The sequence below is a fragment of the Lepidochelys olivacea genome (assembly GCF_965140295.1).
Source record: "Lepidochelys olivacea isolate rLepOli2 genome assembly, chromosome: 13".
In the NCBI taxonomy this organism is placed as follows: Eukaryota; Metazoa; Chordata; order Testudines; family Cheloniidae; genus Lepidochelys; species Lepidochelys olivacea.
The window spans coordinates 13,101,204-13,127,350 of record NC_140423.1 but is presented as its reverse complement, the minus strand read 5'-3'; the positions used below and the strand labels follow the sequence as shown (position 1 = coordinate 13,127,350).

Here is a 26,147-nt window from a genome sequence, read left to right as displayed (position 1 = left end):
GTTTGTCTTAACTTAAAATTTTATATCAAACATTGGAAAACTGAATTATGTTAGGAATCATAAATTTAGCTAACCTCACCAAGACTCTACATTTTACTTAGGTTCATATTTTAAAAAATGACTGTTATGTTTAATCCACTTCTCAAATTGATTTTCAAATCAAATGTTTTGTGAAAATTACTGCGAATAGCCCCAACATTATTATTTATTTACTATTGGAGTTATTGTAGTGCCTATGAGCCTTACTAATGGACCAGGGCCTCATTGTGGTAGGAGCTGTACAGTCACACAAGAACAACAACAAAAAAAGACAATCCCTGCCCTAAGGATCTTGCAATCTATAAATCAAGAGACAATAAAGGGATACAGATTGGGGAGTTCAAGGAAACAGACAATATTGGTCAGCATGGTAGACAGTGGTCTCCGCAGCTTAACGATTGTCAGCTTTTTGTTGTAAGCATCATAGAAATGCAGGGCTGGAAAGGACCTCAAGAGGTGATCTAGTGCAGCCCCCTGTGCTGAGGCAGGATTAAGTATATCTAAACCCTCCCTGACAGACTGTAGCAGAGTCTCTGCAGGGACCTCCTGGCTCCTGCCAGGCTGAGAAAGTCATACAGAGACCTTTAGATGCAGTGCTTTTATTTACAGGCTGTGCTTTCTGCACCTTTCCATCATACAAGTAGTCCCCTTATTGCAGTCCCCCAGCAGGAGAGAGGGGGCAAGCTATCTCTCTCTGCTTCCCCTCACTGTCTTTCCTCTACTGCAGCTTTCCTCTTTCCAGCTTCCCCCGCCCCCCCGCTTCCTTCCCCTGGGGCTCTTATCCAGCCCCAGCCTGATGAGGCAGCAGCTGTTCAAGCGTCCCCAATCAGGGCCAGGTGGTCCACCCAGCTCCAATTCACCTCCCTTAATTGGCACTGGAGTGACAAAGGGTTGGCTAAGCAGTTTTCTGCTTAGCAACCTGTCACACGCCTCCCCGCTTTTTCCAAATCACGTGGTTCAACCGTACAGGTCCCCTCCTTCCTCTAACGGGTGGGGTCCTACTGGGGAGTCCTTCCTTTTTTGGGTGACCAGCTGGAGCTTCCTTGCAGGGTTCAGCCATCCCCAACCTGCAGAAACCACATTGTGTGGAGGGTGGGCCACCCCTTAGCTCTGCTTCCGCCCAGAGGTCATCACACCAGTCACACCCCTGAGTGCGCCCTTCTTTCTTTCACCCATTCACCTCTGACAGGGATTCAGAATTGGCCCCAGCTTCCTCCTGGGCACCCAGGACCTCAGTTTCCCCAGACCCCTCAAGCAGGATTTAGGCCTAGTCTTCTGGGGGTCTGCCTCAGAAAGTTCTGTTGGGCCCATTGGCTCTGCTGAGAGCCCAGGGGCAGATACTCCCTCCCTATCTTCTTTCTCCTTTCCCTTCTCCCGTCCTTCCTGACTCGGGCTCTGTTGTCTAGGGTTTTCTATCTCCAAGACCTCTTCCCCCTTCCTAAACAGGTCTCTCCCTTCTCTCACCTTGGGCCCCCAGCCCAATCTCATTTCCCTATTGGGCAGGGGTCCTAGTCGGTACTGCAAGCCCTCTACCACCCCGACCCATTTCCAACGGAACTGGCCCCAAATCTTGAGGGGTGCCTGGGCCATTGCTACTCATCCCCATGGACACATTCCAGATTTATTTTGGCCCCAGGGATTATCCACTGCAGCTTCACCAACCCCCTCCTGACAAGAGAGCAGGCAGAGGCTGAGTCCACCAGACCCTGCTGGGGTCTCCTCCCCACCCTCACAGAAATGGACAGTTTCTGCCCCTTCCCCTGCCCCCTAGAGTTGGTCCACCTGAAAAATTCCACAAAGCCGCAGTCCATATCTGGGCAGTCCTGCTTTTTATGTCCCACTTGCCCTCACCGCCAACAGATGAGTTGCCTGGTCCCCGTGGGAGCTCCCCACTTCTTTTCCCCAGACCCTTCCCGGTCAGGGTTTTCCTGGATTTTTCTCCCAGGGTCCTTGTCCTTATAGGGGTGCCGCTCCTTCCTGGGGGAGTCTGCCTCCACATACTCCTCTGTCAGCTTTACCGCAGCCTCCACCGGGCCTGGTTGGTGCCATCTCACCCATACCCTTGTTCTCTTTGGTAGGCCTTGTAAAAACTGTTCCAGGATGTGCGCATCCATGATCTCCTCTGCAGTCTGGGCACCAGCTCTCAACCATCAGGTGGCCCAGTCCATTAATTTCTGGGCAAAGGCCCAGGTCCTCAAACCCCCTGTCCACTTTGCCGCCCGGAAGTGCTGGCGATATTTTTCAGCAAACAGCCCTACCCAATCTAGGACAGCCGCTTTGACCATGTCGTAGCTCCTGGCCTGTTCTTCACGCAGGGCCATATAGGCAACCTGGGCTTTGCTAGCCAGGTAGAGAGCCACCTGCAGGGCCCAGGTTGTCCTGTCCCATCCTTCCCCCATAGATACCCACTCAAAAGTGCCCAGAAAGGCATCAGGGTCATCTGCCAGGCCCATTTTACATAGTCCCAAGTCCTGGGGGGACTTCCCACCTTCTGAAGGAGCTGCATTGAATGGTCATCTGCTCCTGAATAAAATCTTGCAGGCTCCTCTGCTGCTCAGCTTGCCAGCTGAGCAGGGCCTGCTTCTCCAGCTGCTGAAAAGTTTGTACTGCCTTCTGCAGCCCTTCCTGCTGCTTGATCAGCCACTGCGAGGTCTCTTCCATCTCATGCTGCCAAATTCTTGCTTTGGCATAATCCCGGATGAGCCCCCATATGTAGCAGAGTCCCTGCAGGGCCCTCCTGGCTCCTGCCCCCTGCTGGGCTGAGAAAGTCATATAGAGACCTTTACGTGCAGTGCCCACCTGGTGCTTTTATTTACAGACTGTGCTCCCACCACCTTTCCACCATACAAGTAGTCCCCTTCTTGCAGTCCACCAGCAAAGGGGGGGGGGGAGAGTTATCTCGCTTTGCTTTGCTCTGCTCTGCTTTTCTCTTTCCAGCTTCCCCCTCCCTGCTTCCTTCCCCTGAGGCTTTTATCCAGCCCCAGCCTGATGAGGCAGCAGCTGTTCAAACTTCCCCAATCAGGGCCAGATGGTCTACCTAGCTTCAATTCACTTCCCTTAATTGGAGCTGGAGTGACAGAAGGTAGGCTAAGCAGTTTTCTGCTTAGCACCGTGTCACACAGACATATTGAATCTTAGAATCATAGAAATGTAGGGCTGGAAGGGACTTTGAGAAGTCATCAAGTCCAGCCCCCTGCACTGTGGCAGGACCAAGTAAACCTAGACCATCCCTGACAGGTGTTTGTCCAGTTGTTTTTAAAAGCTTCCAGTGATGCGGACTCCATGACCTCCCTTGGAAGCCTGTTCTAGAGCTTTAACTACCCTTATACTTAGAAAGTTTTTCTTAATGTCTAACCTAAAGCTCCCTTGCTGCAGATTAAGCCTGTTATTTCTTGTCACAGTTTCATAGAGGACTATTAATCACAATTCTTTCTATATACAGTCCTTAAAATATTGGAAGACTATCAGCTCTCCCCTCAGTTGTCTTCATGCAAGACTAAACGTGCCCAGGTTTTTTTTAACCTTTTCTCACAAGTCAGGTTTTTCTAAACCTTTTATCATTTTTGTTGCTCTCCTGTGGACTCTTTCCAGTTTGTCCACATTTTTCCTAAATGCTTGAGAGAGGTTTTGAAGATGGATAATGAGATAGCTTAGTGCATGTTTACAGGGGGCACCTCACAAGTGTGAGGGGAAGTCTATGAAAAATATATGAAGAAATTTGTTTGAAAATTTAACAAGTAGGCGAAGGAGGCTGATGGGCCAATTGATGGCTCATTAGCGAATGAGAGACAATAAAATGGGGATAGACTGTGAGGGGCCTTGAAAGTGAATACAAGCAGCTTATGTTTGATGTGATAGAGAAAGTGGAGCCAGTGGAGATGTGCAAAGGAAGGGGCGACACAGGTTGGGAAAGTGATGGGCTAGGAATATGATCTTTGCAGCAGCCACAACAGGAAAAGTCATGGTGGAGAGTGTCCATCACTCATCAAAGTGCTCATCATACAAATACCAGAGTTTGATTAGTGCTTAGATACTTCAGAGGATCTGGGGAACCGACATGGATCGGTAGCAAAGTATACTAGGCCTTGTAAGAATTCATAAATTTTTGAGAGATTGTAGTGAACTTTTTAGTATTCACTGAAATAGTATAAAAATAAACCAAATTAGACTAGTCAGAATAAATTAACGAAGTACATAGCATAATTCAGAATGCTTGATTTTTATTGTTTGTTCAGTTAGTAATTATAATGAGTCTCAATATCATTAATGCAAATTAGCTATGTCATACTTGTGTTTCTTTTGAGTAGCCACAGAGAGGTGTACAAAAAGCTAACAGGTAAATTACTTGCTGCAATCTGAAGTGTTGATTTAATTTATTTACTACACATGTATAAAATAAAATGTCTGTTACTGGTAAACTAAATTTTCTAAAACGTTAGAATCAAATTACTCTGGTTTTATTTTTTCCCCAAGGTTTTGTTTTTTGCGGAATTGTGGCTGTGTGTTCTCTGAACGTGCTCTTAAAGAAATTAAAACAGAAGTTTGTCACCGGGTAAGTTTAAGCTTTAAATCTTGTTTTTCTTTAAAAACACATAGGAGTAAATGTGGCCATAGTTGGGGTGTACGCATAAATATACAGACACGCTATGCCAGCTGCAAATGCTTCTTCACACAAAAATTTCAACAGATGCACATACAAATTGAAGCTGCATCTGCAAAACTCAAAGATTTCACTTTTCTAGTAGCCTGAAAATAATACTTTATAGCCTTATAACAGAATTGATAGTTAAATAGTTCCTTTGTGATTGTCTTGGAAAATGCACATCTTAAAACCCATGTTTTTAAAGTTAGTTTGTTTTTATAACAGCTGTTCTCCAAAATCAAATGTTTTGTTCATTTTATTATTTTCCCAAACACTGTAGTCTTTTAATTTCAGTTCAAGGAAAGGTTGTTTTTTATATTTGCTGAATACTTGCCATTTGCTGTTTGTTTTAAAAAAAATCTTTTGACTCATTTATAATGTTAAAACATCAGATAACTTTTTCCCAGATTTTTAAATAGTTAAATAATCTTAATACTTACAGTAAAAGACTAGTTACTTTGAATTATTCTGCTTGGAACGAGATGGAAAAAGTAACACTATATATATATATATATAACCTTACTGCGTATGATTTTAACATTGTAAAACAGTCTTGTGTGTTGATGCATAAATAAACACTGATGTGAATTCTTGATGAAATTCAGGGTGCAGATGGATTTTCTTTCTTCTTTTAATCTTTTTCTAGAAGCAATGATATGAATGCACAAGAGAATTATTTACTCTATTTTTGCTTCTGTTATTTGACTTGTTCTTGAAGACATTAGTGTGCTCAAAAAGAATGTTTTCTTTATTTTACGGTATTCCATTGATAATTTTGTTTGTTGGGTGTTCTTCATTGCTCTGAGTGTGATGCTGTGGACAAAGGGCTAATGCAAAAACTGGGAACCTCGAGTAGGAGTAGAGAGGTTATTTTACCTTGTTATTAGGCACTGGTGTGACTGCTGCTAGAATATTGTATCCAGTTCTGGTATCCACAATTCAAGAAAGATGTTGAGTTATTGGAGAGGGTTCAGAGAAGAGCCATGAGAATGATTAAAGGATTAGAAAACGTGGGTTGTGGTGGATTCTCACTGACCATTTTTAAAATCAAGATTGGATCTCTTTCTAAAAGAAATGCTCTAGCTATCATTTCGGGGAAGGTCTATGGCCTGTGTTATACAGGAGGTCAAAATGGATGATCACAATGGTCCCTTCTGGCACTGGAATCTATGAATTACACCAGCTGCTAGAAAAAGCTGAAACATCACATATGTCAGCTTGTCTTGATTTAAAATTAATATTCATTCTGCACCATAGGTATACAAAGTTCATGTATACAAGATCTAGCAGATAGACCTACACATTTGCTTTAGTGGTATTTGTCCTGGAGTATTTAAGAGAAGAGGATGCATGGTTCATAGATTGCTGGAATGAAGATTGAGCTGCTGCATTAGTCTTTAACTGGTAACAGCATGGTGACTACGTGACATTGTCTTGGTTCCGCAGATGTTGAAGCTCAGGTGCAGGGATGTTCACTGATTTGTCCAAAGTCATACAAGGTCTGAATATAGTGCAGAATTTTGGTGGTCCCAGAACAGGCTCATGCTCCTTGAATGCTTGTATAAAAGTGATTCACAAATAGCTGCTGCTAACGTTTCAATACCGCTTTCAGTATAATTGTGATTGTAGTAGGTCTTAACTCCTCCGCTGGTTCAATTTTAACTGATTCAATACTATTTCAGAGTTAGTTTGGGTAGAACTGGAGCTAGAATCCTGACTCCCAATCCTGTACTTTTTACTTAGGGGGACAGAGGAGGGGTAGGGTATGAACTTCCACTGCACCATGCTGGGGGCACCCTTTTGAAGCAGCACAAAGGCAGAATGGGAGGGAGGTGGGGGCTCCTAGCTTACATGCACTGGTATCAGTATATAAGTGACTTTACCAGTGTAGTTTTATGCGAGTTCGGGAAACCAACATTAGCTATACTGGTGTAACTGTATGTACAGTAGGACTTTTACAGACATAGCTTTGTTGGTTTAAAAACAAAAATCCCACCCCTAACTGACATAGTAAAATCTTTTAAGTTTAGACCAGGCCCCATATTTTGGTCTGCACTTCCTTTGATATGTGGTTAAGACTGAAGAACTTAGAGTTGACTGTTCAGAAAAGAAACGCTGAAATCTACACTGAGATAGCTCTGATCCAGTTGCCTCATGCACAGAAGGTGAATAGAAGTTTAGTAAATAGGGTCCTTAGGGAGCTGGTTTCTATGCTTTCGTAGTTAATGGTTTGTTTATATTGAAAGCAATAATTAGCTGTATTCCCCTGGTGCAGTCTTTTTCTTTGTGCAGTAGTGGATTTAAAAACTGAAGTGAATGTGAGAATTTGAAGTAAAAAAGCTGTCATTTTCTATAGACAGTATGTTCTATGATTAGTGATTGACTATTAGGAATACTGTTTGTTAATATCTAGTATAGGCTGTCTCTCGGAGCACAAGGCCTCCCACAATGTCGAACTCTGGATTTTACCAATTCCCACAGAGACGTCTTGGAAGCTACATTCTAAATAGTGGCAATGGCGACAGCTTCTGTTGTGTAGCTGAATGTATTTAAAGACGTTCTGTTTTGCTAACCAGTATCTTAAAGATAAGTGAGAACATGTTCTCAGAAGAAGCAACTTCTGATGCAATAATGATCAGCGCTAGCATGGCTCTTGTGATTACACTGATTGCAAAGTTAAATGGATTTTGTGTGTGTGTGTGTAGGAGAAATGTAAGCTTATTACAGCATAACCCATAGGTCATGTGTTTGATTATGTTCCCTTTCTTCATATCAGTGGGCAACCTTATATTTTTTTGAGGAGGAGAGGGAGGGAGGGAATAGTTTGAGTCAGATTTAAGGTAACAAAAGAAAATTCAGGTTGCCTCAGCTCATTTCAGCGAGATACATATCGTACCATGTTCAGAGGCTTCTGAAATCACTAGCATTTGGAGGGAAGGAAGGGATGGCAGTTTTTGCATTTCTTTTCTGACAAGGGTCCCCCAGCACTGAAATAACTTCATTAATTCCCAGCAAATACCTTGTATGAAGCAAATCTCAAATATATTACCCATCTACATTCTTCTGCTGTAGCTGGAAACTTTTTAAGTCCTGGTTTGTATTTTGTTTTGCTAACAAAACAGGAAAGAGTACAATAGGCAACTGTCATTGCTGCTTTCCTTTACTAGAGGCACTATGCAATGGTTAACATTTGAGAATTTTTTGAAGTTGATTTTACACAGTTTTTCCATTCTTCACACCTCTGTCTCCTACGGCTTTAGGATTCAAGTCAGAGCTGCCGTTAAAAATGTGAAACCTGTTGAACAACTACGGCTATGTGTACATTACACAGTTTTTAGTGACCCGGCTGTGCCGCTACAGCCGTGCCACTAAACGAGACAGTGTAGCTGCTGTTTGTTGGCAGGAGAGCTCTTAGAACCTCTTAAAAGAATTTAGTCTCTAAGGTGCCACAAGTACTCCTGTTCTTTTTTAAAAAGATTTAGGCTCTTAAATCATTTAGGTTCTTTCGAAAATGTTACACCTTGTGTGTGTTAAAATTTGCACCAGTTTTACCAAAGATGTGATTTAAACCAGTGGAAAAACTAGACACACTCAATACAATTTAATCTGTTTTATATTAATTACCTTTAAATGTAATCAATTTAAGACAAATTGATATAAACCTGATTTGAATTGGGTTAAGATTGTCCACAGTGCACTGGTTTAACTAAATCAGTTTTTCACCCAATTTATAGTTAAACCAGAGCGACTCTGATTCTAGAATAGGCCTAAATACTTAAAAAGCATTTCATTTGATTGAGTGGTATACAGAATAGTATTTTTGAAAACCCTGGAGCTGCCGCAGAAAAGGAGAAAACAAATATAATATCAGTTAAGATGCCATACTTCTAAAATATCAATGGCAGGATATGACTTTAAGAGGAAAAAGAAAGGAACTGGAAGAACAGAAACATTTTTGGAGGGAGGAAGCACCTTCGGATGGTTGGACAACACAAAATGAGAAGGTTTCGAGGAGGTATGTTCCACAATGCAGGATCCAACAGAACAGCAGCATGATTTCCTGTCAACTTCAGAAGGAATTGTGCAATTGTAAAAGAAAGGCTTTCAGTTGCACTTTGATCTGGAATCGTGTCACCTACTAATGTTGCAAATAGCACCTCAGATTACTAAATTTGGAGTTGGAAGGAAGAAAAATTCCTGACTCGTTTTTTTGTTTGTTTGTCAGCAACTTGGACATGATCTTCACTTTTATACAGGCTGTAGCTCCACAGACTTTAATGGAGCTATCCTGACTGATACCAGCTGATGAGCTAGTACTTGGCATATAATGGACATTTTCATACTCTTCCTGTGTAGTCACTCATTCTACTGTTTTTGTGTGAATGTTTCATGTAGCAACCGGGATGAAAAAACATTATAAAAAAACTATTGTGAAGCTGCAGAGATTAACAGGGTGATTTAGCAACAGGTATAATAGCTGAAATTATTTTAACTCTGTTTTTTAGAAAATGGCTAGTTTTCAAGTTGATAATGGTCATCTCAAAGGCATTTAGTAAGAGCATTAGAACAAGTTCCACTAGTAAGTAGACCTTGATATAATCAGGGTCCAAAGCCGTTAGGGTCTAAGACTTTAAAACTGGGACTACTGATTTTTAATTTTCTCCTTTATAGCCACCAGCTATAAGGCATACAGGGCGCACATAATGTGATCATGGTAGCTCAAACCTTGGAGCAACTTTGATGCAACATTCTGAAGAAACTGTGGGTGAAGGAGTAGCCACAATGAGAGGACTGACGAGAGGTTTACAGTAAACCAGGCTTGTCACTATAGTCTGTGGTCTGTGTTGCTGTTTTGAGGTCATCGAGTGGTGAAGATGCAATGGCACAACCAAAAAAAGCACTTTTTTTACAGTGTCAGATATGTTTCAGGCTTCCATGGGTGGGCCATAGGGTTGCCAACCCTCCCAGTTTTACCGGGAGTCTCCCGGAATCACGTCCTATCTCCCGGGGGCCACTGAAGCCAAACTCAGAGATTTTAGGCACTGAAAGTCTAGCGGAGCAGCTGGGCTAAGGCCTGCCCTGCCTCTTGCCGCTCCCAGAAGCGGCTGGCACGTCCCTGCTGCCCTGGGGGGAGGCTCCTGCGGGTTTGGGCAGCACACGGAGCCGCTGCTGGAAGTGCCAGCCGCTTCTGGGAGCGGCGGGGTGCCAGGGACCCTGCCTTTAACCCCTCTGCCCAGGAGTCGCCCAAGGTAAGTGACCCCTGGCTGGAGCTTGCACCCCACACCCCCTTCTGCATCCCAACCTCCTGCCCCAGGCTCAGCCCAGAGCCCCTCCCCCACACTTCAAACCCCTTGGCCCCACCTCCCAGCCCAGAGCCCACACCCCCTCCCACACACCAACCCTCTGTACAAGCCCGGTGAAAGTGAGGGTGGGGGAGAACGAGAGACTAAGGGTTGGGGGGATGGAGTGAGGGGAGCCTCAGGGAAGAGACGGAGCAAGGGTGTTTAGGTTTCTGTGATCAAACAGTTGGCAACCGTAGGCCAGGCCATGGTCAAAAGTGAAATCAAGATTCTTAACTTGGTTATACCCCTCTGAATAACAAGTGGGAGGAGCAAATGGAGATGTGAGCCACCTCAGGCAGGCAATCACAACTTCATCAAGCACTCAGTAGGAAGGCTGTAATGCATACAGTTGGCAATATTATTCAAGCATTCCTGCAGAGCAAAGACTGAACTTGAAGGGACCAAGGGGATTAATATGTATATTGGACAGGATGGGAGAGTGGGCAGAACCTTGAACAATGTACTTCTGTTCCATTGATTTGATAAATTAGCGAAATACAAGTTTCATTATGTTCTTCAAAACCATATTTAAGATTCTATTTTTATCCTTGCAATATATAACAGGCTCTCTGATACCAGGGGCATCTTTTTAAATATAACATTTATCATAAGCTGTGGTAAGGTAAATGTGAATAAATAGAAGGCGGTGGTTTTATATGCCATCTTTTGCATTTCTTTAACATTTTATTTTGAAAATGTTTCATTTTCAACAAATTTGAATACACTCTTGCTATAGTGCTTTATTTGAAATAATGCCTTTTAAACCTACACAAATATGCTTCTCTTGAAAACACAGCTGTTGCACATGTGCAACAACTTTCAGAAGTGTTTCAAATGCCTTTCATCCATAGAATCAGTGCATCTCTGATACATTATACAGCATACTGTTTCCTTGTACATAATCAGATTGACATGATAGATTGAAGTTTATTGAGTCAACAGTTTTTAAAAGTCAGTAAATGCAGATTGACATGAGACTAAAACAACCCTGAGCAATTTGCTGGTAAAAAACAATAATGTGCATTTAATAAATTTCCGTAAATATATGTTAATGCTGTTCTCAGCTCCCAGTCACATTAATGACTTGTTTTAAAATTGTGGTTGAAAACACTCAGTTAAAATACTGTTAAGGCTTTTACTTCAACGAGATTGTGCCAATTGAGAGTTAGGGATGAAATGTTTTTTTTTAAACTGCCCCATTGTGTCGACATTAGATGACTTCTTGCCCTCCCCCCAATTTTTTTATATGGAGAATTTTGCATTTAAACTATATAAAATATAGAAGAGCCATTTAAGGAAGGATCAGGCTTGACTCTGAACTTCTTGGCTTGCCCATTCTTAAATCGTACCTTAATACTATTTTAACGAGGCTTTTTTATGTACATATGTCAGCTGTAAACTAAATCTTTTTTCTCTGTTTTATTCTGTTAGGGCCAGATTCTGCTATCCATACACATGTTAATTGATTCCTTGCTACACAAGTAAACCACTAATTTAATTAATTATGGAGAAAGATATTTCTCATTGTGAATAAGGATGGCAGATTGGGTTGTTAACTTGCAAGCTATGCACTGTGAGTCCTTTATAGTGGCTCTGATAACAAAATGATTGTGATCATTACATTTTATTTTCTAAAACTTTGTGCAGAGCAGATAAATACACCTAATGTTTTATAATGGTATTTAAAGAGATGGTTCAAAGCTAATTTTGTTATGACTGATGCACATGACAAAAATCCCTAGTTTTCAATCAGTCTAAACAAAGTGAAAAATGCTCTTCTATTGAATTTTCTTGAGAAAAGGCATTTGCTAGTTTATCCTGTGATTCTAAACCATGAAATTCATAAGATTTATGCTGCAATGTATTTTTAAATAACTAAGTTGTATTCTGATCTTTTTTTTATGCCATGGATAATTATGGAGGCAGAGTTTGAATTTCTTGATTTGCTAAATAAATAGGGAAACAGACGCTCAGTGCTTATGTTAAAGTTCTTCTCAAATAAACCATGCTGCCAAGAAACCATTCAATAGTATGGCTCAGCTCCAAACTCAACCTCAGGAAGGGAAATCACTGTGGCCTTAGGTAAGTCACTTACCCTCTCTGTGGCTCAGTTTTTGCATATGGAAAGGGGGGAATAATACTTTGCTACCTCACAGGTATAGGTCTGACTTGACATGAGTAATTGGACATGCGTGAGGCCTTATTTGTTGAGAGACAGGATTAGGGAGGTAAATGGATCATCAAGCTGGAAACAGAATGTCTGGACACCCAGGGAACCATTTACAATGGACAAGGTCATAATGGATAAGGTAAGCCTTGAATATAAAATGAGGTAAAAAGTCAGTAGTGTTTGGACAGTGCATGCTGTATAGGGGTTTGTTCTTTTAAAGTCACAGAGCCAACCCCAAAATGTATGATGCAGTGCAAATGGGTAAATTTAAATAAAAGAAGAGGTATGCTGGGTAACTTTGGATGTGTGCCATATATCCACCCCTGACACTTGAGTCTGATCAACTCAGCGCAACTTTGCTGTATGCCTGACAAAGGAAGCTAAGTGACGAGACTGGAGTTGAACTGAGTCCTTGGGGGAACCCCAAAATAGTAGTGCCATAACTTGGATCCGCTCGTCTAGAGTATGTAATGTATACACCCCTTAGTGTGGGGGTCATAAGCTAGCATTTAGGGAAATGGCATTAAAAGGGTTTCAGAATTTAAATATGAAGAAATTAGTACCATGCTAGAGAATGGGTTAAATTTAAGGCAGCCCCTATAAACTCCCCAGAGAAATAATATGGGGAGACTGAGACGAGTGAAAAAGGAACTCCAGAGAGTGGTATCAGATGATTTTAAAAGTGCTTGGCAAAGCATGGCAGAAGTCCATTAAATACCATACATAAATAAATAGCAGAGCACAGCAAAGGTCTATTGAATGCCTCTAAAATTTTCAAGAAGCAGGACCCATTGGCAGCCATAGAAAAAAAATAGTATCTAGATGGAAGTCTCTAGATGTGCAATGTGTAAATAATAGTATGTATTTTATTAGGTCAAAGTTCACTTCTAGGTAATGTAGGAGTGTATTTGGGGTCATGGGACTGAGGTGCCACTGCACACATTTTTTTCCGGGGACACTGATGACTTGGATTTTTTTAAGTGGCCTAAAAAAATGGAAGTTTCTCCAAGAGATCCCTTTCATCAGTGACATAGTCTGAATTGTTTTTTTTCTTCTGCTGATGTGGATTTCTTGCTCAAGGGAGAATGGGCTGGCCTGAGAACACCAACACACCCAAACAGACTTGTGCCCCATACTCCTGGTCATTTCAGCGCAGGATTGAGGTAAGGCCTGCCAGGAGGGGCTTAAGGAGAGAAGAACTGCTTTGTTCCCCAGAACCAGTAGAGGAGTCCCAGGAAGTGAAGACAAGTCCTTGCCCAAAACTATGTGGAATCCTTGCGCTACTGCCTCTGTTTGTTGGTTGTTCATAGGGTCTGGATGGGGACACCACCTTCCAGATGCAGAACAGTGCTTCCTTTAGTCCACAAATGGATTTGGAGGTGGTATGCATGTCCATATGTGGCTAGATATTCTCTGAACTCTACAGCTATGTTTAGGTGTTGGAAAGAATTGGGCTGCCTGCATATATCCGCAGGCACATACCCTGTGGAATGGAAGTATGGGCCTGTTGCCCAGTTTTCAGTTGCTCCCAAACCCCAGGTACTGTTTGTACCTTCTTGCCCTGTCCCTGCTCCCATTGTTTTCCAGTTCCATTCAGAGATCTCAGGAAAAGAGTGCACCCCCAGCTCCAAACTCAACTAACAGCAGTTCTGCTACTGATAAATACCCTCCAGTGAAAAATATGCATGTAAGCTTCCACCAGAGCAGTGCATAAGTGATGTTGCCATGCTAGTGCATGAGCCAGGAAGTGCAACAGGCCATCAACAAAACAGTGGAATTGACTATATACAAAGTGCTGACAAATACACAAAATAAACTGAGAAAATAGCACGTGTGTGTATGTATATGTATACATATCACTTGACACTTGACTTTGTTTTAGAAATTTAGGCGTTACTTGTAACTCTCTTAGGTTAAAAAAACAACTCCGTGAATGTTTTCAACCTACACTGTCCCTTTAAGACTACTGTACATAATCATCTCCCTTGATTCAAAATAAGTTACTTACTAGATATAGTTAGAGACCACTTTAACTTTAAAATCTTAATATTTTGTCTTTGTTCAGTCTGTGCTTCTTATTTTCTGTTTCAGCAACTTGAATGGTGCTTTCTTCAGGGACATATAGAACAATGATTTCCCCATTGAATGAATCATTTTAAGGAGTAGCTTGAATTTTCTGCTTCTCTTTGATAAGTCTCATATGTAATCATATGGTAGTTTATTCAGGTGTAGGGGGAAAAGCCACTTCTTCCCTTATTAAAAATTTGTCTTCTGATCTTTTTGTCCATATTCTTCAGAACTTTCTCAAAAGAAGTCTGTACTGAAGTAATAGTGGTTCTACTCTACTCAGTAATTAAGGGTTTCTTAACACGGTTAGGAACTTTCTTACAGTTTGTAGTTCCCAGAGATGGTAGTTGGTGAACAACAGAACAGGAGCTGGATTGATAATATCACCTTCCCTAAATATAATTTACATAGAGAACTCTGCACTTGTTAAAAGACATGTTGTTAATTTCTTCCCATTCTTTCCCCTCAATATTTTAGATGTTCAGTAGGCTCAGACATTCAACTTCATGTTAAAATAGTTACTTTCCTGAAAATGCCAGTGGGCTTCTAGTGGGACTTCAGCTTGCTGCAGTACTTTAAGCCTATAGCGTCTCTCTAGGCAGTCCATAACAAGTGGATATGTTGTAGGCTCAAACTTGTTGGCAAATAAATTAGGTGATTCAATGATCCATTGTAAATCTCCCAGTCCATAGACACAAATATCTCGGATGTAATGACCTGCAAAGACAAAATGTAAATATATTAACAATTCCCAGCTGACTGAAATGCAGAAGATACACAAATGGGGAATAATGAATTAGATGTTTTTTAAAATACTTTAAGGTGCTACTAACATAAAGGACAAATAGATATATCTGCTTATGAAGCACGGTTCAAGTAAATCTAAAGAATATTACTGTTTAGTTACTTATGAAAACAAGGGGCTACATACTGTTATTGATTTTAGGCAAAGGGGTGTACATTGTACTCAGACTTGCTGCTTCAGTGACACATTGCAGTGCTTCATGTTGCTCACTTGACCTGTTGGTGGTCTGATTCCATGCTCTCCTCTGGGATACAACAATCCATTCTTCTTGTTTTATCCTGTACCTAAATTTCCTGTATGCTTAGTTTATGGCAGTTGCAGGTTTAAATGAAAGTGGGTGATTGAATACTCAACCAGGGTCAAACTGCTCTTTAGACATCACTATATTTCTGCATTTTTGCCTATTTTTCTGGGCTGCACATGGGCCAACCCTGAGTTACCTTATGGGCACATGCACACTCACTCGTTCAACATGCATATTTGTCAAATGGATGACAAGTAAATCTGTTCTTCTGTTTAAGACTGGAGCTACTAAGGTTAGTGCACTGGATACACGCTCATTTAATAGGTGGGAATTATGTGAGTGTGCAGTGGCTTGTAAAAACACTAGTTTAAGATTTAATGCTACTGAAACGTAAAATGTGTGGAACTCTGTCATTAACTCACTTAATTATAAAAATATCTTCTTAGTTGGGGGTTAAAAGAACAGTTTACTAAATAGGTACTGTAACAGTCTGCAGTATTCTAAGACATCGAAAGATAGTTGGACTGGGTATAAGAGAGTAATTTAGTATGGTTGCTTTTATTTGATACTTTAAAAATAAAATATCCATGACTGAGACATTTCATGGATAGTTATGAAACATAAGAATTATTCTGCAATGGATATTAGAGCAAGTGCATCAATTTATCTGATAGTGGTATTTCATAAATACAATATGTTTTGAAAGGGCCTAGTTCTGTTTTCAGTTATCACATTACCTTTGCAGCCATTATGTGCAACTCCTTCTTGATCTTTCCATTTAATAGCTCGTATATTTCCTTCCCACTGTGCATTTGGTGTAGCAGCTGGAGCATCTAAAAAAAAAAAAAACCAAAGCCAAACAGAGTTTTGTGGGTTTTTGTTTTTTTTTTCTATGTAACACAAATAATTTAGATTCTTTGAAGCAGTCTTTTAAAAGTATTGCCTTATTGTTTCTTCATTATACCGATATTAAAAATAACAGAAAATGGAAGTATCTAATAGGTTTGCCCAATTTATTACTCGATTAGAACAAGTCATTAATAGATGGGGGGTAGGGGACATGCTTAAAAGCTGCATTTTTCTAGCCCAGTGACTAGTGGTCTGCACTGCCATTTGTGAGACTTGTTTTACTTCAAGATTCCATCTTTTATTTCCCAAACCATCAGGGATGTGGACACTGCAGTACATCCACTGAGGATGCAGGAAATAACCTCTGCAGGTGATATACAATGGCCCCACTGGGTTCCAAAGGGAACCTCATCACCCTCCTGGGGTGAAATGTCATAATAATGTGGGACAAGGAGGCAATTCATGGTATAAATAACATGCGTCTTACCATTTAAACGATTCAGTGTGACCCAGTAGTGCTCATCTGGACTGTATGTGTCTTTTGACCATTCAAGCAAATCTTTTGCACGTACGTCAGTCAGTGTAAACTCCACAAACTTTCTGGTGAGTACATAGTAAGCAGTACCAAAATATATAGTTAAGTTATGTGGAGGATCATCTTTCATATTCTTGGTTGGATACACGTAGGATGTTCCTGAATGTACATATTCTTTGTAACTAAGATGCGTCCTATGTCTCATATGAGGAGGTTGGACCACCCCAGGAGTCATATTTTTATCATTCCATTTACTTTTGATGTACTGTATAATTTCTTTGTTCGTTTTGATGGGATAATCCTGGCCACACAAATTAATAACATAATTCCATTGAGTTTTAGCATTAACTAAATCCTTCATACAATTAATATCAGCTTGTAATCTTGAAAATCCTGCATAAACAACATTTTCTCTTTTTGATGAAATAAAAATGTTTTCAAAGCAGTTAACTAGTGTTTGCACTGCGATTTTATAATACCGTGGTGACTTTTCATCTATGTGTATGCAGTATACATTCTGAGGCAGATAAATGGCTCTGAGTAGCTTCACAAACATTTCTAACTCCTTATGAATTGTGATGATATATGCCAAGGAGAAGTTTCCTTCTTCTTCAGACAGTGGTCTTGTTATAAAATGCAGAGTCTTCAAGACTGTAGAGCAATTGCATGGAGTCCGTATGCAGTCAGGCATTTCAGGTTGGTGAATCATCTGACAAAAATTTCCAATTTGAGGTGCTGCACTTTTCCCCTCAAAAAGCGCTGAACAAAGCTCATCTGGATAAACACCACATTCTGCTGTATCTGGGAAGGATTTTTGTTCACTTGGTTCTTTAGAAAATGTGTTTCTTACATAGATAAAAGTGAAGATGAAAATACAGAGTCCAATGCACATTAAAAATCCTGATTTTGTTGCATCAAGTTGGTTCATTTTTTGCTCTCTAGAAACTTTCTTCTGACCATAGTTCAATTAAACATACTTCAAATTACCTAAAAGGGGGGGAAAATAGTGTTTTAATTCCTTTAACCTGTTAAAGGAATTGTGCATTTGTAGATGCAGAAATTGTATTCTTAGTATTGCATAGAAGTGCTAAATTTCACAAGCACCAATATGGGAAGGCAGTTAGGAATAAGTGTCACATTTTAAAATAAACTTTAACTTTGTTTCCCCCACCCTGTGTTCATCCTTATTGACAACAAGGAGTTGAACATATCCGCTGTTGCATTTTCCATAGATTCCAATTATTACTTACATTAGCTGTATTTTTGTTTTTTCTTCTGTCAGCCCAAGAGTTATTTAATATTTTAGTCTCTTTTTACAGCTGTTATTAAATGGATGCTCCTCTGACAGGAGTAGATAGGACATACCAGATATGTTTTGACAATACTAAAGCTTCATATCTCTCTCTGTGATATGTTTTAGCTGTAGAAAAACTACTAAAATAAGAGCCAAAGATCACAGTATGATCCACAAAGGTATCTCTATAGTTTGTTTGTTACCATCATTATAATAAAAAGTGAGCCATGGTTCATTTGTTTTTTTGTCTGTAACGTCTTTTAAATTAGTGCTTTTGAATACAAGACCTAAAACCACAATGCATTTTCTTGTTTTTAAGCTTGCTTAAACCTATCCTTAAAAGACAACAGCTGTAATTTACTTTCTAATATGTATAGATCAGTCAATTCAGTTCTGTTACAGCAAAACGGTTTAGAATTTCATGTTGTATATGTGAAAATATATATATATTTACAGATACCTCAGATCATAAGCATGACATTACAGCAGTCCAGTCTCCCAAAGTCATTAATCCTTATCCTTGAAGTATTTGGCATAGGATATATAGAAAAGAAAAGACTGTCAATTTCACTGAATCTCATCTGATAAATATTATTTTAGGACTTTTAAGTTTTACATGTAATTGTGAAGACCATTCATGCTTTCTACTGCTTTATGTAATACTTTTTTTAACCTTTATTTAAGTTAACTGCTTGTAGCAAAATATTGATATTTCACACATAAATATAGCATATTTTGCATCTGTCATCACTTGATATCAGAATTTTTCATTAGAATCTCATGAACAAAGAAAATCAATGCAGTTTAGTAACCTAGATCTTTCCATAGCTCTCTTGCAATCTTAAGATTCATGCTTTTGTTAAAACAAAAGTTTCTCATGTCTTTCAAATAGAAGGACAAATAAAGTAATGTTGTTTTCTAGCTTCTAAAGCATTACACACAGAGGATAACACAACTCAACACAAATCAAAGTCGAAAATTGGAGATCTTCTATAACATATAATCTTTAAATCTTATTAGACTTTTGGCAAATAATGTATTTATCATATTGTCCTTACTAAAGAGCTCAGGATTTCAAGCTGGAAGAATGTCTTATTTTTCCCCTTCAGCACATTAATCCATTTTCTGGAACGATGAATCTAGACGGAAGATTCATCCATTTTGCTTTATGCCCTAACTGTGCGTCAGTCAGCAGTACTCTTCAGTATGCACTGAACACGCAAGCCTAAGAACAACATCAGGAAATCAGGTCCCAGAAGAATATTTTCTTAGTGGCTCATAAGGGATATGTTTACTTTGTAAACATATATATGCAAGCATGATTTTAAGTGAGCCCATTACATCTCTTGAAGCTGAACAATTCAGCACTCACACCAGCATCAACCTTTTCATGTTGTAGAGAAAGCAAGACGAGAAGAATGTCTTTGAAAGATAGACACAAGTGTTTTCACAGCAGAAATGAAACGTGACAGGCACTGGAAGTGTAGCCTGCTGCCAACTGACTAACAGATCCAAGAATGGGTTAGTATAATGGACATTATGTACCCAGTAGAAGGGGTTACAGGGTGGAGGGTTTGTTATAGTAGGGTGGCATTGGCTTTGTCTTAGAGCCAGAAAAACTGTTTTATAATGAGTGAATTATTAAAAAGAACAAAGAAGTAATTCTGAATCAGTGAATGGTGGGATCTCTAGGGCATGTGTCACATGGGACATTCACTGTGCTGGACATCAGCATAAGTATTGCATTGAAGGACAGAAAATGCAAAGTTATTAAACGATATTGAAAATCCACTAGCATATACATTTTTATAGGACTGCTATCTATATGCTTTAGAACCAGCTTAGGAAATGCAACATCTCTGTAGGAGGTAGAATTCTTTTCTTAATGGATAGATTTAAAAACTGAGAAGTTACTGAGAAATCAAATTATAGTCTGTTTATTATTACTTATATTTAAACTGACTTTAAAACAGTCAAACCTATAAATAGTATCCTCTAGGGGGTTTTGCATGAGATTATTAGGACTTGTCTTGGGTTTTTCTATAGTGCTTAGCACTGTAGTAGCTAAGCATTATAAAGAGTTTTGGTTTTTGTATAGTATCAAATATATACAGCACTTCACAAACATGTAAGAAGAGAAGATTCCTTCCCCAGTATATATTTCTTAGACATTTTAGGAATATGCATAATATTTTAATTCCAAATGTAAAAAACAAACAAATGGTGAAAAATCCACTTTAACATTTTTTCATGGAAATATTCGTAATCTGTTTTATTTATTGTAGCACTAACTGGCCTCAGTCAGGATTGGGAACCTAGTGTGCTAGGTACTGCACAGAGCAAAAAAAGTCCTAGGCCGCAGAGTTTACAGTCTAAGAAAGATAAAATGCATGGAAGGATTGAGAGTAGGAAGGACACAAGAGAACAGTAACAAGAATATACATAAGTTTTACATAGGATATATAAATATCAGAAGTCTCTGCTAACAATCTACCTAGATGTCTTTAACTTGACAGTGTCCCCTTAGTGAAGGTGACTGTATTTAGTTTAAAATTATAGGGATGGTGTCAGTGGTTTATTTTCACTATAATCTCATTTTTCTTGTGCCAGTTGTTACTTAATTTTTTTGAAGGTACTGCAAACTTTCTTCAGTATGCTTACATTTAAAGGCAAGTAGAGCATTATGGTCAGGTTGAAATTCCCTCCTTTCTGCACAAGGCTTGAATAGGCAAGCTTTCTGTGGAAATACAGAATTCCAGGTCACCCATCATGAGGCCATGGGGCTAAAACACAAGCCCTCCACAGTCACTATACCAGCCTGAAAGCTGGAAAAACAGCTGTTGCTCTTTCTGTGCTTCTCAATGGGAAGTTTGGGCCACTGGATATATGAATATCCTGTAGCCCCTATCTGACCTTCCAGGCAATATATTGAGCCAATATGGAGAGCCTCCTGCAAAGCCATTCTGCCCATACCTCCATCTGCCCTCAAAGGGGCAGTGTGTGTGGAGGACCTTTGCTCAAGCCCTCTGTACCTGGGTGAACTTGAATTTGCATATACTAAAACAAAAATATCTACAAGTATCATCATAAGCAAAGAGTTATTATGGTTATATACCTGATACTCAGAGTAGTTTGTTACGTTATGGCCAGTACTTTCAAACTTCGGTACCTATGTGTCTTGATTCAGAGGTGCTGAAGTCAATGATTATTTCGGGTGCTTGGCACCTCTGTTTGGTATAAATTTTAGGTGCTGAATTCAGGCACTCAATTGAAAATTTTGGTTAATATGTTAAAATTCCAAGGTTTGTATGTGGTAACTTTTCTGGATTGTATGTGTGTGGGGGAGAGGGGGAACTATTGGTAGCATGCCACATCACTGTATCCCTAAATCAGCTACTGCATATGCACTTGTGTATTTCGTTAAAGTTAAAGTTTAGTTAAACTTTTTAGTTCACACATCTTCATAATTCAGTGAATCAAATGCCTTTAGAAGAGAAAATATTATAAAGAAAGCAAGAGGTTAAAAAGCACTTAACCTGAGTACATATATATATTAAAAAAAACTTTGAAATGAAGCTTATCTGATTAGAGAGAGAGTTATACAACAGATGGTGGTAGAATTATATAGGGAAGTGAGCAATAAAATTCTAGAAAATGTTAAAGTCTAAGCCTGCATTCTGAAAGAAAGTAATAGTAGTGAATGTCGCTTTATTATATCCTTACTACTTATGACTTTTTTTTTTAAATAAATTGTTTTGAAACATCTTCTGTTCTGGAACTTATCCTCAAATGAGGTAAATGAAAATTTTGCTAGATTGGACCCCAAATAAATACTTTCTTTGAAATTAAAATCCTTTTGACGCTAAAAAGTTGAATACTGGATCCGTACTGCCTAGAACATCAAAATGGTTTATGAAGACTAATATATTAGCTGTTATCTTCGTTTGTTTACTGCACAAAATTTTTGAGCACTGCAGTTTAATGCAAATGCTAATACAAAAGCTATAAAACACTGGGTTACGCAGTTGTAAGAAAATGAGTTGTTTGCTAGAAACCTTAAATTGCAGTTACAAGATCTTGAATTTTATGAAGGCTTTAAAGCTTTGATTTGTACATATAATAATCTTTCTTCGTAAACATACATAACAGGAACTGTATTTTTCAGACAAACAATATATTGAAAAACACTTTTAAAACTAAGTGTAATGCTTTGGTCAAAATTAAAGCATTCTTTATAGTTCTCTTAAGGGATGTAGCAATAAATAAATCTTAAAACCCTGCTTATGGAAACTCACCTTGTACAAGAGAAGCCAGATATTTGCAGCAGAATTTAATAAAGAAATCCCATGTGTAATCCATTGTCCTTCGTGGAAAATTCAGGCTAAGTCCTTCATTTTGTTCCTTATGTTGTCATGTGAAATCAGTTAAATATTAACATGAAATGATTTCCTGGTTAGTTCACTTAACTGCATAATATTTGTTCTGCAGTAGTCCCTTTAATATTCAGAAGCAGCAATGTCCTCTAACGTAAGAATGAAAGGAAGCTTGAGCTTCTCTGGTTTGGTTTTGTCATTGCTCTGACGCAGCCTTTTAAGGAAGTAAAAATCAGTCTGAGATCTGTAGAAACTACATTGTAGCTGATTATAAATAGTATTGCTGTGGCTTTAACCTCTGGGTTGCTATCACAGCACTGTGAATGATGTGGAAAAAACCTTATGCATCTCTTAACTCTTTGTCTGCTGAAACTTTCCAATTTAAGCAGACAACTGAGTATAATGGAGGGGTGTGTTTGGATTTCCATAGCAGCTTGAAGTTTAAAAACAAAACAAAAATCCTAGAAGAGACACTTGCCTTTCTTTGCATTCTCCTAATCTAAATATTTCCCTTCTGCTTTTATAAAATGTAACACTTGTTACATAAGTAAAAAGATAATAGATAAGCCCAGTAGGGGCTGAGGAGCTTTTGGGTATGAGAAATATTTTGTGTATTTGCCGTCTAAAAATAATATGTGTGAGTAGGTCTACAGCTGCACTTTTGTCACTTTGATTGAACAAAAAGTCTGTTGGTCAGAAATAAGTACAGAGATGGCCTAGAAATATCTTAAGGAATTGCTGCAGGCACTCCAAAAATGAAAGTTGCTGACTTCAAAGGAAGCTCTGTATACAGAAAGAAAAGGAGTACTTGTGGCACCTTAGAGACTAACCAATTTATTTGAGCATAAGCTTTCGTGAGCTACAGCTTACTTCATCGGATGCATACTGTATACAGAGTTGCAGCATAGAGCCCTTAATAACCAATAGCACTATTGTTTTAGAAGCTGTAATGTGTTAATTATCACATCTCTGCAGTGAATATTGTTATGTGCTGGATGACCGTTCCTTTCATAACTAAAATAAGGTTGATATTTTCTCTCTATTTCATTTGCATAGGGCTTCATGGATCCTATGGAAATGAACTGCAGAATTCAGATAGTATCCTAAATCATGTTTCTGTCATTTGTTTTTACTGTTTCTCTTGTTGCCCCCCCAAAAAATAAAATCATTTTGCCACCCAGTTAATTTTGCTGAACAACCTCCTTGATGAACAGTTTGGAAGAATTATGTGTTAAGACTTTTGTGGGGTATTTAGTCCTGTACATGATATAAATGACAGATGTCAGCCTCCTTGAGAGACTCTCTGGCAATCAGTCTTGCCAAGGCTTCTGGTCTTTGAAGTACTGTTTTGTATTGACCTAGAATTGAAGGCTGTGCACCCTGTGCAGAGCTGGGGGGCTCCTTTGCAAGAACGACACATGTTGTCTTTCTCACAATACAGACGACATTCAGGCAGACTGGGTCAGCACAGTATTCTTGGAGGGAGTGTTCCACTGGTTGTCACTGTTGGGTGGTCTGTTTAGTCATAGGATTGACTAGTGAAGAAGACCACTCCAAAGAAAATGTTTCCCCCTAGAAGTTTGTTCAGCAGTAAGAAGTTAATCTTATCCAAATATATTTTCAGCTTTCAGCAAAGAGCTTGTACTTAGAATTAATTTGGAGGCCACTTCACCCATCTGAGGGCCTGTACGGAAAAGTGACTATCTACTCCTGCATGACTTTGGGTTACTGCAGCACTTGAAAAATTTATCAGGCACTTATCAGCTAGCAGCTTACTGGCCAAAGGGGCCAATAAAAAATGTGAGGAAATGGGGATCCACCAGGCAGATCCAAGAACAATATCTTAGTGAGAAACACAACCTACTTTTTCCCAGCTGCCATGAAGAGGAAGATGCTGGGATTCTTACAAGGGTGTTGTCCGCAGACTATTCTTGAGGATCTCTCTTGCATCAGCCTCTGACAAATCTGAAGCCTCTGCTCTTCCCCAATTGCTGTTTTCTTGCTCCTCTCCCTCATTCTCCCCCACACACAAACACAAAATACATCATGAAGGTCTGTGAGCAAGGATTGACTACTGTGCCACTCCTCTTGACTCCTTCAAAAGTTGGGGGAAGGAATTCATAGAATCATAGAATATAAGTATTGGAAGAGACCTCAGGAAGTCATCTCGTCCAATCCCCTGCCCAAAGCAGGACCAACACCAACTAAATCATCCCAGACAGGGCTTTGTCAAACCAGGCCTTAAAAAACTTTAAGGATGGAGATCCCACTACCTCCCTAGGTAATCCATTCCAGTGCTTCACCACCCTCCTAGTGAAATAGTATTTCCTAATATTCAACCTAGACCTCCCCCACTGCAACTTGAGACTATTGCTTCTTGTTCTGTCATCTGCCTCCATTGAGAACAGCCTAGCTCCATCCTCTTTGGAACCCCCCTTCAGGTAGTTGAAGGCTCCTATCAAATCCCCCCTCATTCTTCTTTTCTGCAGACTAAATAACCCTGAGGAGTTCCCTCAGCCTCTCCTTGTAAATCATGTGCCCCAGCTCCCTAATCATTTTAATTGCCCTCCGCTGGACTCTCTCCAATTTGTCCACATCCTGTCTGTTGTGGGGGCACCAAAACTGGATGCAATACTCCAGTTGTAGCCTCACCAGTGCCGAATAGAGGGGAATGATCACTTCCCTCTATCTGCTGGCAATGCTTCTACTAATACAGCGCAATATGCCGTTGGTCTTCTTGGCAACGAGGGCACACTGCTGACTGATATCCAGCTTCTCATCCACTGTAATCCCCAGGTCCTGTTCTGCGGAACTGCTGCTCAGCCAGTCGGTCCCCAGCCTGTAGCAGGGCATGGGATTCTTCCTTCCTAAGTGCAGGACTCTGCATTTATCCTTGCTGAACATCATCAGATTTATTTTGGCCCAATCCTCCAATTTGTCGAGGTCACTCTGGACCTTATCCCTACCCTCCAGCATATCTGCCTCTCCCGCCAGTGTAGTGTCATCTGCGAACTTGCTGAGGGTGCAATCCATCCCATCATCCAGATCATTGGTAAAGATGTTGAACAAAACCAGCCCCAAGACCAACCCCTGGGGCACTTCACTTCATACCGGCTGCCAAGTAGACATCAAGCCATTGATCACTGCCCGTTGAGCCCGACAATCTCGCCAGCTTTCTATCCACCTTTTAGTCCATTCATCCAATCCATACTCTCTTAACTTGCTGGCAAGAATACTGTGGGAGACTGTATTAAAAGCTTTGCTAAAGTTAAGATATTGTATAAAGCTAAAATTATTAATAGGTATAAAAGGTACATTTGTACCTATTATTATTATTACCATAGCTCTTAGGAGCCCCAGTCTTAGACCAGGACTCTGCTGTGCTAGCCACTGTACAAACACAGAACAAGAAGGTGATTCGTACCTAAAAAAGCATATAGTCTAAGTAGTTGAGGTACAAACCCTGATTTTTGTTATGTGGCAGGAAGAGAAGATTTTTAGTATAATGAAAACTTGTTAAATATTGGTACTAAAAAGGCTTTTTTCTTATGTAATTTTTTTCATATCAATGCAATCAGCTCAATTCTTATTTTAAAAGATTTTCATTTATTCTAAAAGCTATTCTTTTTATACTTTAAGTTCTGGCTACCTACTGAAATCAGAGTGTGTGTGTGTGTAGCTAGTTGTATCTTCTGTACCTATTGAACAATTATTTGAATTGTATAGGTATTAGACCTTCAGAATCTGAAATTACCATTTTTGTAGTAAAGCGTGTGTATGTGTATCT

General features: G+C 39.7%; 2 protein-coding genes across 4 annotated transcripts in view; one reads left to right on the top strand and one right to left on the bottom strand.

Annotated features, from left to right (window-relative positions):
* The window catches only part of RTF2 (replication termination factor 2), a 52,518-nt gene that overhangs the window by 6,211 nt on the left and 20,160 nt on the right, over nucleotides 1-26,147 (top strand). For both annotated transcript variants that reach the window (XM_084645703.1, XM_084645702.1), the window contains exon 5: nucleotides 4,513-4,591. In XM_084645703.1, coding sequence (XP_084501829.1) covers nucleotides 4,513-4,591 — 79 coding nt within the window. The remainder of the gene's footprint in view (nucleotides 1-4,512; nucleotides 4,592-26,147) is intronic.
* On the bottom strand, nucleotides 10,754-22,534 carry LOC311529814 (beta-1,3-galactosyl-O-glycosyl-glycoprotein beta-1,6-N-acetylglucosaminyltransferase 7-like). 2 transcript variants are annotated; one of them, XM_084646046.1, is made up of 5 exons: nucleotides 22,283-22,534; nucleotides 18,448-18,506; nucleotides 16,646-17,680; nucleotides 16,047-16,142; nucleotides 10,754-14,977 (listed from the first exon to the last, which is right to left on the bottom strand). In XM_084646046.1, the coding sequence occupies exons 3-5, from the start codon at nucleotides 17,619-17,621 to the stop codon at nucleotides 14,751-14,753; spliced, it is 1,299 nt and encodes a 432-aa protein (XP_084502172.1). In that variant the 5' UTR covers nucleotides 17,622-17,680; nucleotides 18,448-18,506; nucleotides 22,283-22,534; the 3' UTR covers nucleotides 10,754-14,750. The 2 variants fall into 2 exon arrangements, with proteins under 2 accessions (XP_084502172.1, XP_084502173.1); XM_084646047.1 differs by lacking the exon at nucleotides 18,448-18,506.